General features: G+C 39.2%; 1 protein-coding gene across 26 annotated transcripts in view; it reads right to left on the reverse strand.

Moving 5' to 3' along the window:
- The window catches only part of adgrb2 (adhesion G protein-coupled receptor B2), a 345,493-nt gene that overhangs the window by 58,244 nt on the left and 267,522 nt on the right, over positions 1 to 19,727 (reverse strand). For all 26 annotated transcript variants that reach the window (XM_083543184.1, XM_083543174.1, XM_083543172.1 and 23 more), the window contains 5 exons: positions 16,535 to 16,638; positions 13,652 to 13,754; positions 10,558 to 10,708; positions 6,346 to 6,415; positions 3,459 to 3,525 (listed from right to left, as the gene is read on the reverse strand). In XM_083543184.1, coding sequence (XP_083399310.1) covers positions 3,459 to 3,525; positions 6,346 to 6,415; positions 10,558 to 10,708; positions 13,652 to 13,754; positions 16,535 to 16,638 — 495 coding nt within the window. The remainder of the gene's footprint in view (positions 1 to 3,458; positions 3,526 to 6,345; positions 6,416 to 10,557; positions 10,709 to 13,651; positions 13,755 to 16,534; positions 16,639 to 19,727) is intronic.

The following is a 19,727-nucleotide window of genomic DNA, read 5'->3' on the forward strand; positions in this document are numbered from 1 at the left end:
ATGATGAATAGAAATGGATTTGGATGCAAAGAAGACCCATACAAATTAGAGGGACAATGTAATGGGTTTGGTGCTCACAAAAGAGTCTAGACCTACGTAAGTAAACTTAATGCAATGATGCTGAGAAAACCATGGAAGACCCGTCAGAAGTTTGATCTTCTAAATCCAAAACCAAGCTTTCACCTCCAAGATTTCTATATGGGCTTTATCAAGATTCCTAAACTAGCTTCCTGACAACTTAAAGAAGATTTTATTGTAGATCCGGCAATACACATAGTATACAAGAGCAGCTCGGAATCAGCACGGATCTTCACTCATGACTCAATCATCAGCACAGTGAGGGAAAAAAAAACATTTCGAATTGACTGATTGCTGTATTATCACTGCAGTTGATAATAGTGGGTGCTTTGCCTGTGGTGTGAATAAAATGAGCTGGCAGGAACTGGATCTCAGAATGAAAGTGGCAATTGCCTAGTAGGAAGACTACGGTTAAAAAAAAATAATAATTATGCCTCCTTCGTATCGATTTATATTTGGCCTGGTCTCCGAAAACAGCTTTTATTAGCTGCGCATTTTTATAAAAACCCTCTAAGATTACTTGTCTTTTGCTCATTCATTTATTTATTTATTACCAATGATAGTGATTACGAGGTGACTAATGGTGCTAACTGGGCAAATCTGCCTCAGAGACGTTTGACATGACATACGTTTGACATACTGCAACGAGTCGTTTCAAAGGGGTCCAGGAGCGAAAGAACATCACCGTTAGAAGACAGGAGATCAGGAAGCCCTTTAACGAGCTCAACCACCCAAAAATGTCGATTCCACATTTCAGCAACTCGTGCATAATAATCGTCGGAGAACAATCCACATGATCTCACTTTCGCACCCACCCTATTTGCCAAATTCGACTTTTCAAAGATAAAGATCCAGCTCAAAGGTCACCGTTTCGACACCATTGCAGAGATCCGGTGCAGATATCAGAAGGTGCTTGACCAGGACACGTTCCAGCATGAGTGACAGATTTCCTGTTGCCTTTGGATGCGTTTTTTCCTTCAGTAGGACTAAGAGACCTATTTCACATTTAGTCTTCATTTGTTTTTAAATATATAAAATATGATGTGGTTATCTATAATAGGCTTATCCAGAGTGCCCCCAAATCCTCATATCGTCATAATGCTAGAAGTATTAATAGTTAGCGAGAATGTGTTGCATGTAATCCGTGACCCTTAAATCATAAATTCTGACCGTTGGCTGATTGTCCTGGGGTTTAAAAGATGCAAAATAATGCTAATCATCGTAACCTGTGCTATCCATTGTTCTTCCACACTGTCTCCAATGTTTAGATTGTCTCTTCTGGTCCTTTGGGAATGAAGAAATGCAATTAGCAGAGTATAGCAGATGGTCACGAGTCAAACGGACCCGGATACACTGGGAAGACGAAATAGGATGTTTACTGTGGCGTAGTTCGATAAGAGGGTTAACTTTAAAAATGTGTGCACACCAAGCGGTTTGTGATCAATAACCCGAGTGCAAAGTAAAGGATTTTAGTACTGTGCTTGTGCCACAAATATATTTGCAGTAACCTATTGGACCAAGATTGAGTTGAGGCCAATATTACAGAGTGCTCTTGGACTTAACTGTCTATTATACTTTTTATATACAATATATATTGGTACTCTTAGAGCCATTTATTAATAAAATGCTACTATTTGTACTACTACCCTCTAAGAATGAGCTGGTTCCAGTGTTACTAGAGTACTTAAACTCTTTAAGATTGAATTTACAGAGTGTGTAGGGCTCAACTAGTTCCAGAAACATAGAGTATTAATGGGCTTTCGATGACTGAGTTGGTTTCAGTATTACAAAGTACTGTTGAGCTTTCCAAGATGGTTCTAGAATTGATTTAGGTTCTGTTTTAAAAAGTACCAATGAAGTCTTACAAGCTGAGCTAACTCTAGTATTGAAGAGTGCGATTGGACTCGCTAAGACTAAGTTAGTTCCAGTATCCATAGTACTGTTGGAGCATTTAAGACTGATTTAGGATACTGATGAGCTTTCTAAGATCGAGCTGGCTCCAGTATTACAGGGTGATTTTGGAATCTCTATGGCTGATCTTGTTTCAGTAACAGAAAATGTTTGATGGACTTTCAAAGACTGAGCTGGTTCCAGAGTTTTAAAGATTACCGATGGAGTCAGTAAGGGTATCATTGAACTAATTAAGACTGAATTGATTTCAGTAGTCAATGGTCTTGAGATCAAGGAAGTCATATCCTTTCCACAAAGGGCCAATGTGGGTGCAGTTTTTCATGCCAACCAAGCAAGTCCAAGCAAGGTGTGGCCCTTGATTGGTTCTAAAAAAACCTACACCCATCCCGGACCTTTGTGGAAAAGCTTTGACCCCCGATCTACCATATTGATGGGATTTCTTAGACTGTTTTTTTGCTACAGGATTAAGACAGAGTACTGTTGGGTTTTCTAAGACTAAATTGGCTCCAGATTTGATTATGCTCCTGTATTAAAAAGAACCAATTGAGTCTCAAGGGCTGTGCTAGGTCTAGTATTTAGGAGTACCATTAGACTAACTAAGACTGACCTGATTTCAGTATCAGGTCTTTACTCTTGAAGCAGGAGTGCAAGAATACAAAAGAAGAATGTAGGAATGAGCTAGTAAAAACAATTGCTCTACTGCTACACCCAGCCCGGTAAAAGCACATTTCTCCAGGCCCAAATTCTTCACACGTGTTTCTCCGGCTTCCCAGACTCAAGCCGCCTATCTGCATGACAGTCCTACAGCACCTTGAACGTATGCACAGATTATCAGCGCTGGAATCTGGAGGCTGTGAAGTGCTGTTTGGAATCTGTGCACCTGAGCAGCTCCAGCGTGGCCGTTCGCAAGTGACCCGAACAGCAGCAGGTTCACCCGAGTCCCTGGGCTTTCGGATTCTAATCATGTTAAAAGAGTCGCCTCGAGACAATCGCACTGTTCTGCTCTTTGCTGAAAGCTCGACTAATTATTTTTCTCATTAATTAGATTTTGCCTCCCCGAGGATGAAGGAGGCTGCATCTCCAGATGCCCAAATCTCATTTCCTGCGGTTTGTTCGAGTCGCAACACCAGCGAGACGTGGACAAACAACGCAAATCGCATCTGACCATGAAGAAATAGACAAACAACGCAAAATCGCATCTGACCGTGAAATATAATGGAAACAGCTTGCTCGGAACTGGTTTGAAACACACCTGAGGCCATAATTTATATGTACACACACACCCACACACAGACATACACACAAACCGAGATATTCAGAGCTCCTCAAGGTTTGCCTGAACATTTAAAATGTACCACAATAACGTTAATAAAATAAACATTCATTTCATTAGTGTTCGCAAAGTTCTTTATACTGTGGGAAGTCAAAAGTCCTGAGGAGGGAATGAAATCAAAGTTTCTGAGACTTACCAAAACAATGACGGCTGCAGGACCAACAAATGCATAGAGCAGACCTCCTTCTAGAGACAACCAGCAACTAAAGACAGAAAAAAAAAAAATTATGTTATGAAATCCAGCAGTAATTGTGGGATTTGTTCTCATGACCCTCTGATCGTATCTCCGAAGTCTTAACCTCTGAGGGACCACTTCTTTCCAGAACAAATTCTGACTCAGCTAATATCATTAGCAAATAATTTCTATGGCGTAATGACAGACCAAACTTTCTTCACAGCCTTTGGATGAAAGCCAGGTTTGCTCTCGTTCCACCCCCTGTTGACGTCGCAATTTTGACGGATCTATTTCTTTTCCGTGAATTATTACAGAAGCACAAGAAATACTGTTTACTTCTAATTAAAATGTCGTCCCAAGTTCTTGGATGAAGGACAAGGAACTAATATGCCTAACAACACAAAGTGAGACTTCAAGTACACAGAGTCAAAGATTCAAAACCAGCTGGTAAAAGAGTCCAAGATGTAGTGGATTAGGTACATCTTCTAGTAACGCAGCTGAACCACGCCAGTGATTCGGCTAGCAGTGACACCTTAGCGCAATCTGTTCTAACAATTTCATTAGTCTTAATTAAATCACTAGTCTTATTTCGGTTTTATTGCTTTTTTCCCAAGTCGATTCCGAACCACTTAAACTGGAGACTTCTTCCATAAATATGAAATAAATACTTTCTAGAAAGTAATGCTATAAGACATAATTCCACAACTTCTTGAACAATCAGATTCAAGAATTAAAAAAAAAAAATATTTTAATAAATCCCCCCCCCCCCCCCTACGGGGGTGATGTTCCACTAGATTTTGGATGTTACTTTTGGAGATATGAGGTCATTACATACACCAGGGTGTAAGTTAAGTCAGGTTCTAATATAGGTGAGCAGGTGAGGAGGACTTGGGTTCAGTCAGGATATCACATTCTTTCTAAAGGTGTTCAATGGGGTAGGAGCTCTATAGCAGGAGATCTTCCGGTTCAACCCATTTTAAGCAGATCTTAATGAAGTTTGCTTTGTGCACAAGTGCATTGTAATGCCAGGACAAGATTGGGTCTCCTAGTTCAAGTAATGGGACAATTTAATCTGGAGAAGAACCACATATAGCTGGAAAAGTCATGTCATAATGAGGGCTGTCACAATTAGAGCTTTAATAACGCGTTCAAGGGAATAAAGAGGCGAAATAAAAACCTTTAATGCAACACACCTTCATTCACGACGTCCTTTCTTTACTCTGATATAAAAAAATAAAAAAAACTCTGACGCACGACGCACACATCCAACGATTAAAACCGTCCGTGTGGAAACATAAGGACAGTTCAGTTTGGTGTCCTGATGATTTAAAAGGCCATAATTACATTAACATTTAAAATAATATTTTGTCTTTATGCTCAATTTTAAGTTTGGTTTCACAACTAATATACATAAATTTGCATAAAGCATTTGTATTTGTCCATGCGTGTTTTGATTCGAGTATTAAAAACTTAAAAAGTATTTATTTAAGGGTACATTTAGAACAGATTTAAATGTGCTATTAAGTTGCGATTAATCACATTTGAATTAAATGTTGAATTGAATATTCAAATCGATTGACAGCTCTAGTTGTTATACTTTTTGCAATATTGTGTAAGAATATAGTCTTAATTTCTAATCATTTATATTCACTACAAATAGTAACACATGACTGAGTTATAAATAAAAGCAAAAACCAAAGCAAATTGCGTTCAGCAGCTCCTACGTGTTAAACAGATTCATATCACGTCGATGATTTTGAATACAGTTCAGTCACAATTCGCAATTCGAGGCAGAGCCAATGGATAAAAGAGAAAAAAAAATAGACAGCTAAAGAATTGGGATAAACAAATTAATTTGGCTCGGTCTGCGGTTTGATTCCTTCTTCTCCTCCTCTTCTTCCTTTTCTTCATCCTCTTCTTATTGAGAATGGAGCCCCACACAGATCACTATTACGCTTTTATTCTCCATCACTCAATTCCGCATTCTTCCCACATCCTCTCCAACTCTGTCAGATGGAATATTCACAATGCTCAGCATTATTTACTGTTTTGTTTTTGTGTACGTGTCTGTGTGTGCATGTGTGTGTGTGTGTGTGTGTGTGTGTGTGTGTGTGTGTGTGTGTGTGTGTGTGTGTACATGGCAATCCGTCAATCTCAATGGTTTTATGAATGACACGGCATTTGTGTCTCGTTGATATTACATTTACATGTACGTACCATATACTGACTATTTTCAACCCATAGAAAAAGACTTTCTTGTGTGTCCCAAGAGATAAATACCATATATTAGGTAATAAAAGTACAATTTTTATCATTAAAATGTAATCATTTCAACATTTTATGATTTTTTTTTGTATTAAAAAAATATATATATATATATTTTAACAATTTGTGTGAATATATTTAAAGTCTCATCCTTGAAAACCTTTTTTTTTTTTTTTTTTGGCATTCAAATATTCTGCAATTAAGTACAAACAAAGAATTGGGATACCAGACTTTTCCAGCCACATGTTTCTTTACCAAATTGGAGAACACTGGAATCATGAAAGTTTTCCTTTATTTGAACTAGGAGATTTAAACCAGTTCCAGCATGACATTGCTCCTGAGCTTGTCCATCAATTAGATGGAGTGGAAGATCTTGAGAAACCTGCTAAAGATCTATAACACCTTTGGGAAGGATTGATCGATCAATATAAATGCACGCTCCGCCTGCAGGTCATGTGACCTCCTGCACATCATGCTTAACACTTATTTTGTACCTGTTGAACATCAAAACAATAAAAAAATAAATATGGGAAATTTACAGCGTAATATGAGAAGTTTGGAAGAGAGCCTTGATGCTACTCACTAGTTCGTTGTGCCGTAGCCTCTTGCTCTGGTGAATCCTACAGATACAGCAACAACCAGGGCTGGTAGACCTACAACGAAAAGACATAAAGAGGAGAAAATGACCAAAGAAGAAAACATATAGAATAAAATTATATCCATATATCGTAGTCTGTTTATGATTTTATGACATAATTTTTAACTATGATTTCGGACTCTTTTAGCTTCAACTCAACGTTTCTTAAATCTTTTGCTTCAACCAACGAGACTGTCATTCGATTGATGGCGTCCAAATACGCCATTTTCACGTCATTTGATTGGTCGGTCAAAGCCAAAGTGCTAGTCAGACCTCACAACCCGAATCTGTAGCAAAATGTACAAGCTTAAATATATTTGTGTAGATTTACTAGCTGTTTTTTACATTCAACAAGAAACGGTCTCAGATACACTTACAAGGACGTTTACAAGACAGACTTTTATTTTTTTTTTTAAAAAAGCTGGACACCGTGAGGAAACGGTTCAAAGCGGTTGTTAAGCTTTTTTATGATCCGTTAATACGTTTGCGTTTTTTTTCCTGTCAAACTTGCACGAAAACACAGTCGTTTGAAATCCATAGGGAAACAGTAACAGAAAAAAAACAAACAAACATTTTATTATTTTGCTAGAGAAGGCGTGGGTGTGAATTCAGTCTGAAAATGTGAGCTCATATTTGCAAATGTCAATTATGTCCATTTTAAGCATTGCTTGAAAAAAAAAAAAAAATCCTATACATCCAACCTATTACTGCCATTTGTTGTTTCCTTATGTCTAGTTGCCTTCTTTTCAGTGGCAACGAGATCTTATTTTCCGTCTTGGTGTGTATTTCGGATGAAGTCCCTCCTGCTGATGCATCTTTAATGTGTTTGCCATCTCAGTCGGAAAAGGCCGCTATAGCCATGCGGTAATTGCACCTATCGGTTGTGCTCTCGCTTGTGTCTGGTGCGCTGTGTTCACACATAATGAGCACGTCTCTGGAATATTCATGTAATTAACAATGCTCTGATTAACTCCACAATTTGAGCACAATTAGAAAAAGAAAAAGCTTCGCATTGTAAACTACGGCACGAAACAAACAAAAAAGAAGACGAGCGCGAGACATAAAGGGGAAACAAAGAGTTAATCGGCCTGTGAGTTAATCGCATGCGCCGTTTGCGTGCCGGTTGCAAAAGTAATGGCGCCCTGAGACTGATGTAGGAAACAAATACAAGAAATGAATTTAATTCGTTTTTGACAAATGTGACAGAAGTATGGCTTCATTTTTCAAAGCCTAATTGGGGACCATTTGACGAGACGTGTTGATGCAACACTATCGTTCAACGCTGAAATGGAGGAATTCTCAAGCAGCAAAATACTATTTCATTCATTGACCATGAGGTTTTTCAGTACAGAATTATGTGTGTATATTTGTGTACATTATTAGCTAGCAACAGTTTATACATTTCAGCTAAGTAAAGCTTAATAAAGGCTAGTTTATAAAGCTCACAATGAGCAGGTAGAAGGCAACAAGAAGTTTGGAGATAACGTGGATGAGACATAGGTGTAACCATGACAGAGAACAGAGACATTCCTGATCACCTGATCATCATCTTTTCTCTGCTTTTGTTCTACATGGTGGATATTCCACATGAATACACATATTGGGTAACAAAATTTAAAATTAGTTTTTGTGTTAATATATTAATATGATGTGAGGTCCAGTTACACTAAAACAGGTAGTAGAACATGATTGCTGCCAGAGTGCTGAACAGACAGCGCCGATTCAGCACTAGGGTAGTGGAAAGCCAGAAGGCACATGAATGGAAAGCTGGACATAGAAATAGAACATGGCTGGCATCAGATAATCAATGCGGCAGCTCTTTACCGTTTCGGAGAAGACCGGAGGATATAAAAGTATGCCGGAAAAGCAACAGGGAAGAAAAGCTCATGCTTCCCCTCAACATATCGTCTGTGGATCTGTTTTCCTCCAGGCAGAGACAGAAAAGCGAGGACGACCCCAGTCTTAGCTACACTCCATTGCATCACGAAAATCCCAACTCACGGTTTCTCGGCAGATCTCTCTGACCCTTCCATACGTCTCTTCACCTCCACCTCTCTTACAAGGTGTAAGAGCACAATTTTTAAGCCATATGAGGTTCTTCACCAAACATCTACCCAACAATTTTCCTTTATTTGTACTACAGACCCAAAACTGTATCCAGCATGACAATGCTCCTGTGCACAAACTTAGCACTATGAAGATATAATTTCCATGGGCTGTTAGAATGGAAGATCTCCTGCTCTAGAACTCTGACCCCAACCCTAATAAAGACCTCTGGGATGATTTGGAACTAAATCCCTGGACTCCTAACATCACCTATATGATTACCTGACGTCACCAACATCTCCACAAGCACTCTAGAAAATCTAGTAGAGTGTGTTCCAAGAAGGGTGTCCACAAACGTTAAGGTCCACAGAGGGTTTTGATTACAGGTCAAAAACAACAACAAGAAAACGAAAAAATAAATTAAAGCGAACAAAAGCATCATAATCTATAGAAAAATGCTGCCAGCATTGTATTTAAAATGGAAGTCGGAATTCATGATGCTCCTCAAACTGTAGTACCACGAAGCAGGATTTTAAGACTACCATAACCAGGTCAAGATGATCATCTGCCCTTAAGGTTCAATGTGATATGCATTCTGAGAGTTACATCATCAATAAAATACACAATATCCACCTGCACAACTGCTGCTCAATGGATGTTTTTTAATAGTTTTCATGAAATTTTTGTTTGTTTACTTTTGATAAACTCTACAGACTCCCAGATTGGCGGTTCCTGAAATACACAAAATAAGAGCTCAAAGTAACTAAGATCTGGAATGTCTCTGGATATTATCCAAAACGTATCAAGATTTAGTCCTGATTGCACTAAACATTCATTTATGTTCTATTATTAAGCAATAAACCAAACGCAAAGGGCAAATCATGCTATTTTTATTGTATCCACTTCCCACATGGGGAAAATTAAAATCATCCCTGATGACAGCACTGTGATGTCATCGATCCTTTGGATGAGAGATGTTGCGCAGTACGAGGGGGAAACTTCTTCTCCTTTCAACCTCATGCCGTTCCCCAATCTGGCTTCCTGCATCCGCTTCAACGCACCAGACCGATGTAGGGCAATATGGCACGTCGCAGATGTCGTAACTCGATGAAAGGACGTAGACGCCGAGCGCGAGTGACAGAATGAGACATTTAGACGTGTCGAGCATTTTTTTCATCGCACGCATGACGCTTGATGTAGATACTGTATTTCAGAACGTTCCCGCCCGTGATTTGTTCATTTGTGTCGTATTTAGAGAAGAAGCGGCGTTAGAGTGACAGTGACACATTTACACTGATATGATAATCACGATTGTATAACGAGTAAAAAAGATCAGCAAACAAAACAAAAGAGAAAAAAAACAAAAGAATGGTTTAACCATTAACAAAAATAGGTAGTCATTTAGTAAATAGGTAATTAAATAAATCAAGTAAGTAATTGATTAATGAGGTTAAACAATTAATTAAAATACCTGAATAAATAAATGTGGTTAAATAAATATTTTTTAAAAAGTAAGTAAGGTACATTAATTAATTAATTAATTAAATGAGTGGTTGAATAAATGAAATAATAAATCAATTAATAGGTGGTTTAATAAATTAATTAATAAATGTTCAATATCATTAATAAAAAATAAAGATTGAATATTATATAATGTTTTCTTTGTTGTAAAATGTTTTTGTTTGATTGTTTTTTTCCCCTCAATTGTCTTCTCCTTCGCCAGTTCCCACCCAGCACCAGCTTTTCCTTTTTTTTTTTTTGTTGCATGACAGCTACGAACAGACGGAAGGGTGAGGAAGAACATATGTTTCCACTAAAAACACGTGCAGCCACCGCCTGAATATTTATTATCTGCTGCCATTTATGCAGTGTATTCCCAAGATGCCTGTGATTGGCTGCTGCCTGTCTGATTGACAGGTCAGAGTATCCGCCCCTCCCACTCTCTTACCCAGACCAGCCCACTCTCTTACCCAGACCAGCCAATTTGCATTCTCTCTGTTATTAAGTGTGTGTGTGTGCGTGTGTGTGTGTGTGTGTGTGTGTGTGTGTGTGTGTGTGTGTGTGTGTGTGTGTGTGTGTAAGAGAGAAAGAAAGAAAAAGAGATATACGTACCCCAACCCAGACACAGGAAACGCTTGCGAATGAGGCGTGGCCTCATCTTTCCAATGACGGCGAGGTAAGACTGCCACGCCTCTGTCAGAACCCAGCAAAAAGAGGCCAGAAAGAAGAAATGAAGAAAGGCAGCAGTCATAGTGCAAAGCCCCTGAGAAAGAGAGAGAGAGAGAGAGAGAGAGAGAGAGAGAGAGAGAGAGAGAGAGAGAGAGAGAAAGAAAGAAAGTGTCATTGTTTATAATACAAGTATATATTAAAAAAGAAATAAAAAGTTGGTTAAAGCAATAATTGAAACACCAACAGTTCAAGTTCGGGTTCGATTTAAGAATCGCACCATGGCATTAATTAGCCGTGTTCATAATTATGTCAATCAAAGGTCTTCATAAGTAGAGTAAAACCCGCATGAATATATGTGTGTGTGCATGTTGAGAAAGGTCAGAGCTATTCTTCGCCGAGGCATGGTGGGTCTGAGATGTTAAGAGATAGGAAAAAGGGCAAACTGCATGAAATATGCCGCTTTGCAGCGCTAATATGGCAATAGTGACGTACCGCAATATCCAATCATTTACTAGGGATGGAAAATAACTATTAAAATTGGCATAAAAAGCAAAAGAACTGCTGTCTTCCAGTCTTTACCGAGTGTCATGTGATTCCCGGACCTTCTATAGTGCACTGAAATACATGCCATATTTTTACAACAGTAAAGCATGTGGTGTGCTGAACATCCTTAACATTTTATAAGGGGAAGAATAGCAATTTATCAATGTAATTTTTATCCATTTATAGTTACATTTCAGGTAGTGGAACATCTATGAGACATCAGCAACAGTACATGAGAAAGTCAAAATCCCAAATAAAGAGTTCTTTACAGTTTTGATAGAAAACTTACAAACCATTACTAAGCATTGACACTGGAGACTCCTTCCATAGACGTTCAACATGTTCAATATCCATGAATATTTCATTAATACATCAGGATATGAGTCTTTGTTTAGATCTGTCAGGAAAGTGACCACGCGAAGGAAACAGGAGTAACTTTATCATTGTTTATTACGCGGGTAGAATCCACAAGGCACTATCACTATCACTAGCATGACCATGTAGATCCGACAGCGAGTGAGGTGGAAACGGGAACTTATAAAGGGGCACGGGAATGAAAAACAGGTGCCGGTGATTAGCACCTCAGAGGGAGGCGTGACAGGAGGATTCCAGACCCTATGTTTAGATGATGATGTTTGCTACATGAAAGCATGATATCACTGTGAATGGTTCTATCGAAGAACCGTGGAAGAACCGTGAAGATGGGACAGAATGTCCATTTATTATAGTTTTAGCATTATTAAAGTGGACTATCAACTGATGGATGCTTGAATGCAAAAAATTGTTCATACCAATTGTAGTCCTAAGCCACCAAATCCATCCTCATGGTTCTTAAGTTTAACCTTCCACAGTAAACTTTTAGATCTTGGAACCATCCCCCAGCTACATTGAGAGGTCTCTAATTCGCATTATGGTGTTCTTTCACTTGTCCATTGTTTTGTGTCTTGGTTTCTTGGCATGTAGTCTCTGTAAAATTGCGCTACACCGAACTATGAAAGTAAGTCAACAGCAATATGAAAAGTATTGATCTGAATTGGGGTAAAAATGTATATTTCAAAGTCAAATATGCTTTTGAATAAAAAGCACCTGGAGCAAGCTGAACATCTTTTGAACAACCCTGTGTTTTTTAACCCAGACTAGCTGCTTTGATTTGCGCCCGTGCTGTTCTTTCCTCACGCTCGCCAACCTTTCCGCAGTGATTGACATGGCTGACATGTAGCTGACCTCCGGAGCCCTTGGTACGGCTGCCAATCTGGCAACGTCCTTCCTCGACTTGCTGTTTGCACCGAGATTGTATCTTACAGGATGTTCCGACAGCCGGGGGAAAAGTGTTAATGTGTGCGGGACTGCGCTGATTGCCACTGCTGTCACCGGAGAGTTCGGACAGATTTCTCGAGCCAGGTTCAATCTGGGCATGCTCGTGCTAATTGCTTTTCAAGTCGGTTTTTTCCAGGGCTCGACAGGGGGTCAAAGTATAATTTTTTTCATCGCACAATTCCACAAAAGAGCTGCATTGTTGTCCAGGGTGTGTTCTGGAAGTCCGGGGAACAAATTTCGGTGTTAAAAAATGCACCCCGAAGTGCACCATGATGTCCAAGAGTGAGTTTTAAATACCAAATGAACCCTTTGACTATCCACAAAACCATTAAAGAGCTATTGCTTAGTTACACTATAGGAAAAATATTGGGACACCCGACTTTTTCCAGCCAAGTGTGTTTCAAACGGACGTGCACCGTTGTATGGATTATATAGCAGGACATTATCTAGGAGACCGAAAACCTGTTCCAGCCTCTTTCTAAGCACCTTCTGCGCTTCGGAAATTCGGGAAGAGGGTGAAGTGCACAAGAGCCAAATCTGGCAAATAGGGAGGGTGCAAAAGTAAGATCATGTGGATTGTTCTCCGACGATCATTATGCAAGTGTTGCCGAACAATTTGGACATTTTCGGGATTGAGCTGATCGATGGTCTTCTTAATTTCTCGTCGCTTTTTGGAAGCCAATCAAAACACCTCGAACGTCTCTGTGCCAGCGGTAAGAAACACCTGCAGCTGATGAGACAAATCAGTGCGCTCTGTTTCAGTTCGGCGATGCCAATAATGAGAAGCGAGACACTCAGTAGGGTCGGCCGGCGAGTGTACTCAGGCGGATGCTAAGAAAAAGCGTGCCGGTCCGCAAGGAAACTCGGACGGGCGCTAGAAATCCGCTAATGGTCGCTAACGGACGTCAAGATGGAATGGCGTCCCTAACCGTGAGTGTGTGGGTGAACCCCAGCATGAGTACTAAAAAGGAGTTTACTTGTGGATGAGTTTGTTTTTCAAGTTACCACCAACACCAATGCTCCCAATAATATTAATAATAATAATAATAATAATAATAATAATAATAATAATAATAATAATAATAATAATAATAATAATAATAATAATAATAATAATAATAGAAAGAATGGTCTTTTGAGCATATTAAGGCTTGCAAAAACAAACACACACACTCACCTTGCTGAGTGTCTGAGACTGTCCCACTAGTATAAGTATGTTCGAAGCCAGTATGGACAGACAAAAGTTCACCAAAATGATAGACCTCTCTGAGCGAATGTACCTGAGGAATAAACACAGTACATCATCAGTCACAAACATTTACAAACAGTAAACACAGAACAGAGCAACAGCTCCATCATATCCTGCACAAGCCTTAACTCTAATGTATAATAAAACCCATTCTGATTCTGATTCACTGACAGCACAAATAACTGAGCAATTTTTCCATGGAAAAATGATCTCGCCTATATTTGGCTCGAGAAATAAATGCATTTTAGGGCAACAAGGTCAAAAAAATGCTTTGTGCCGGAGTACAATGGCTCAGCTCTCTGCATCAATAGGCTTGCTTTCGTAGCGGTGTCCTGTATAGACGGCGGAGTGAAGCAGTGGAAAACAGTTCAATAGTGTCTACGTTATTGTAGTCTTAGAAAGTGTGGGAGTAACAATGGTATTTTAAAACTATTGGGAATACAACTTTGCGAGAAATTCGAATTCTAATTAATACAATTTCATTATGATTTAAAAAAAAATTATTACAACTTCATAAAATGCCACTATGAGAATTCATTAAATACAATATTTCTAACTAAGTACAATATTTCTAACTAAGAATTAAATAATTACAAAAAGTAAAATCACAACTTCAAGAATTCTATAACTGCAAGAATTCCACAACCGCTAGAATTTCAGTAATTTAAGAAATCCACAACTGCTAAAACTCCATAGCTACACATTTCTATAACTACAATAATTCCATTATTACCGGACTTCCACAACTATGAGAATAACTACAAAATTTCACAGCTTCTAAATTTCAATAACTATTTTACAACACAATTTCACAACTATGAAAGTTACATAACTACAAGTATTCTATAACTCCAAGAATTCCACATACACTAGAATTCCATAACTCCAAGAATTCCATATACACTAGAATTCCATAACTCCAAGAATTCCACATAAACTAGAATTTTATAACTACAAGAATTGCACAACCACTAGAATTCAATCACTACAAGACTTCCACAACTAAGAAAATTTAATAACTAAAATTCCAAAGCTTCGAATATTCTATTACTATTTCACAACAAAATTTCACAACTATGAAAGTTACATTACAAGTGTCCTATAACTCCAAGAATTCCACATACACTAGTATTCCATAACTACAAGAATCCTATAATTCCAAGAATTCCACAATCACTAGAATTCCATAGCTACAAATCTACAGGCAATAAAATGTAACCAAAAACAACAATATCACAACTACGTGAATTCCACAACTACAAAAAAAATTTCACAGCCCTGAGAATTCCATAACTATTCAGTTTAAAAAGCTACAGTAATACACAACTATTTAAATGTGATACATATTTGTGTATTTATCCCTAGCAGAACCCCATTATTACTAGAATTTGATAATAGAATCGAAGAATTCCATTAGTGCATTCAAACCTCTGAAAATGAATTGCGTAGTTCAAGTGCAGAAACAGCTGAGTGGACAATTGTGTAAATTGTGATGGTTGTCTCTTAAAAACCTTTTTACAAACTTGCCACCAGCTTCCCTCTTCTGAGGACCTCGATGATTTGTTAACGCTATTAGCTGCTTCACAAAGTAATGAGGTTATGCGTGGAACTGTAACTGTGTTACTATGGTTACGGTTGTTTATAAGGCAGTGCATTCAGTGCGTTGATTTAAACTGACTGGAACTATCTAAAACGATTTAAACCCACACGTTCCAGCCAATCAGAATCGAGTATTTATCTCTATATGGACAAAATAAAAATAAATTTGTCCACATTTAATCCCTATTTGTTATAATAATGTCCACTCTTCTGAGATTCCACTAGTTTTAGAGTGTGCATAAATACAATTGTGTCTTCATTTTTTTGGTAATAGTTTGGATAAGAACCACATATGGCTGGAAAATTCAGCCACCCCAGTATTTTTGTCCAAACAAGGCCTGGCCTTTCTGTGGTTTATCTTTAAAAGCCCATTTAGGAAATCCACCATACTGTGAAAGATTCCTGTTCAGTGGATGTAAACAAAAATATTTAACTAAAACTCTGTTTGTACCCAGGACACAATGTTAGACTTCGCTCCAGGCCATCTGCCAGACACAGACGGCTGTTTTCTGCGAGTCTTCACAACAATCACGCTAGCATCCGCCACATTATCCTGCCTGTCCCTCGTCTACGCCAAAATGCATCTAATTGCAGTTTTATCTCAGTGTGAGTCCACCCCCATTTGAATAATCCCTCAAGGGAAGCTGCCTAAGTCTACAAATGACAATTTTTTGGGTTGGATGAGTTACAGCAGAAGACTATACAGAATATTGTTTCCAAGAACAGTTCAAAATTGTGCAATTCAGATATTTAACGAATCGATATTATCTGGAATGACACCTACTCAATGCTGCCAATCAGGTGAACCAGTAAAAATAGTTTAGATCCTTAAACACACACTATATGGACAAAAGTACTGGGCCACCGGACCTTTCCTGCTATAGGTGGTTCTTCTCCAAACTGTTACCACAAAGCTGGAAACACACAATTTTACAGGACGTCTTTGAAACCTCAGCCTTTTCCAGCACAAAGTCATCTGATCTCATAGAGATCATAGATCTCTGACCTCAATAGCAAATCCAGTGGTTTTCTTAGGATATACATACACAATTACAACCTTTACGTATGACATTGACATCTTGTTTTCTTCTACTTATTTAAATGATTTCAGATTCTACTAAAAATGTGGAAAAATTCAAGAAGGACGAATACCTGTGCAGGCAACTGTAGATTAAGGCTTGTTGACCAAGGAGAAATTTGAATACTTCTTACCTCCAGGAGGCAGCATAGATGACCAGTAAGATGAGCAAAGCCATGCAGGAGACCCCACAGCCCACCATGAGCGGTACTGAGGGCAAGCTGGATGATCCCATGTCCTGTGTGAGAAGACGAAAGCAATGCTGTATATAAATTGGCAAGGCATTTTGGCGTAATTGTTTATAACAATCTTATGTAAGAGACTTGGCTTAAGGGCCCAACTGTGGGATTCTGAGCTGAAGATCAAGATCTAAACCCTAGAGTCCATGGTGTATCATCTACAACAAACTAATTGATGTTTATATACATCTTAAAACATGCAATCATGGCACATCTGGGAATGAATTTTAACCAGGGAAGACTTGGACCACCACACAACCAACCAAGGAAGCCATGAAAATGGCTCAGTTGTGTTGCCAGTCAACTCAAAGTCCCCCTTTTTGGACTATTGTTTAGGCTTTTTAATCAGGGTCAGGGTCAGAATCCAAATTGATTTGCACCAGACTGACACTTGAAAAACCTTCTATGCATTAATACATACACAAAGTGGGAGTATAGGGCAGCTAGAATATATAGACAGCAAGAAAAGGGGATGGATGCCTGTGTGGATAAAAATAAAAGGAACACCTAGTAAAGAAATAAAAGCATCAGGAAGTGCATTAGTAGAGAAGTGTGGAGGTTCAAAGCCGGCGGTTTTAATAAAAGTTTCATGGCTACAGTACGGCTGGTCGAGTTGGCAGGCGCTGCCATCGCAGGTGGCAGAGAAAGGCTAGAAGCTGCCAAACTCAACCTTTCATCTTTAGCTTAGCCCGATGCACACGGCATGCTAATAACCGGTTCGGGGTTAGCTAGTATGCACTAGCTCGACGGCATTCAGGCAGGTCTTCTCTGAAATAACCCAGGCTATGGAAATTCCTGAAGCAACTGTGACAATGGGATTAATCTTAAAGAAAAGAGAGACAGAGAGAGGAAAAAAGTGGGAGAGAAAATATGTAGGGACCTCAAGTAAAGCAAAAGCAGGAAGAGGATAAAGGTTTTAAGGGTTCCGATCTTGAGTTCACAACACGTGATGCTACAAAGATTTTCAATTGCTAAAGGACAGCATGAGGAAATGGCTACATAATTGAGAAGGAGGAACAGATACTTCAGAGGTCTTTTGTTAAACAGAAAATAGAAGCCTGGAGCGGCTAGTTCTTCTTTAAAGGATGCAACGTGGGGTAAATAATGACACACCTTTAACTGCAAGTCATGTTTCTCACTTAAGAATATTTGCAAAATGTCTGTCGTTTCATGCTAATGACCTTTAATTACAGTGGACTCCGGTACTTAAACTTGATTCCGTATATAATTTATCAGCTGTGCAGAATAAACACGAAATAGCAAATAGCATTGACTGTAGCACGTGTCACATATTTCTCACCTCCTACCATAGATCAAACACCACAAATTACAAAACACATCATATAACCATCAATCCCAGCAGTCCCTGGGGCAATATAGAGCACCTAACGAGTGGCAGAGGAATCTATTTTCAACCCACCAGGCTTACCCTACTTCTCTTGCCTCACGTAGTGCCCACAGTCTGTTTATCACTCTCGCTCTCGTTCTCCCGCATGCGCCTTTTACTCTACAATAACTCATTATGACAAAGAGAAAGCGCGAGAGACAAAAGTAGCGGTGGAGGTGAATATAGACAGCAGGGGACGAAAAGGCAAATTGGGAAGTCCCAAACCAAAAGACAGAATTTAAATGAAAGGGATAAGACCTTATGAGAAGTAGGCCTGAGACCATCAAAAACTCTTTGCCTTCTGTTTTGAAGCCTCTCTGAGCAAAATTTAGGAGACAGAGTACTATTGAAGCATATGGTTAGGCTGCCCTTCAGGTTCCCAGGATACTTGTTATCGCTGAAGTAGCTCAGAGGGTAGAAGAGCATGAGAGATGACAGTCTGGGAAGTAGGGATGTTGGGACTGTGATGGAGGCCCAAAGCTTAATACATGAACCTGCTGACCCATCATTGTGTTCATGAGGCCCAAGCCTGTTTACTTTAACCTGATATAAGATGAGTAATGGTGTCCCTGAACAGCACAGCTTTCTAATTGGCAATTTAAATGTATGCAGTGTTGTTAAGGTTTGCTGGATGAAAGCTTAGGAAAGAAAAAAACACTAGTGGCAAGTACTAGTAACAAAGACTGGACTGATGAAGGTCTCCCGTGAATTGTCATTTAAACTAAATCAAAACGAAAATTTGCCTTACTTTTCACATATACCACAAAGGTCACCCTGTGAGACCCACAAATCGCTATTTACCAACCAAGTAGACTAGCATTCCACCCAGTAGACCTGCCTGCTAGCATATCAGCGAAATACCATTTAGCCTAGCTTAACACCAGCTAGAGCAGTCCAGTACCAACTAGGCCAGTGCAACACCAACTAGTTCAGCCCAACATCAGCACAATACCCAACACTATACATCCCAGCCCAACACTATATATCTCAGCCAAACACTATATATCCTAGGAGAACACCAGCTATCCCAGCCCAACACTATACATCCCAGCCCATCACTTTTTCCGAGCCCAACACTATATATCCCAGGACAACACCAGCTAACCGAACCCAACACTATACATCCCAGCTCAACAGTATATATCCCAGCCCAACACCAGCTATCGCAGCCCAACACCAGCTAACCCAAACCAACACCAGCTATCTGAGCCTAACACTATATATCCCAGCCCAACACTATATACTGCATATCCCAACCCAATACCAGTTATCCCAACCCAACACCTGCTTTCCCAGCCCAACACCAGCTATCCCAGCCCACAAGATTTAGATATACTTTACTAGATATAGCATCACAATAAAAAACTGGCTAGCTGTATGTCCATACTATCCCAACACCAACTAAACTAACGCAATAACAGCTAAATACAAGCTAAATTCCAATTAAAACAGCTTTCTGAAACCCCATCTTGGTCCACCAAAACTCAGGCACTGGTATTTCAAACATCATGCTGGTAATAAACACAGATTCAGACAGTCCATTGCAATGTCGTGTAAATATGAGACTCTAGTAAAACAGAGCAAAACAAAAGATGTAGCAGCTATTTGAAACTAGTCTTTTTACTGTGCATGATGTGTGTATGCCCATATGTTTGTATGTCGGTGTGTGTATTCGCCAGCGCAGAATGAAAGATCTGTCAA

This window comes from Silurus aristotelis, assembly GCF_946808225.1.
Source record: "Silurus aristotelis genome assembly, chromosome: 6".
Taxonomy (NCBI): Eukaryota; Metazoa; Chordata; class Actinopteri; order Siluriformes; family Siluridae; genus Silurus; species Silurus aristotelis.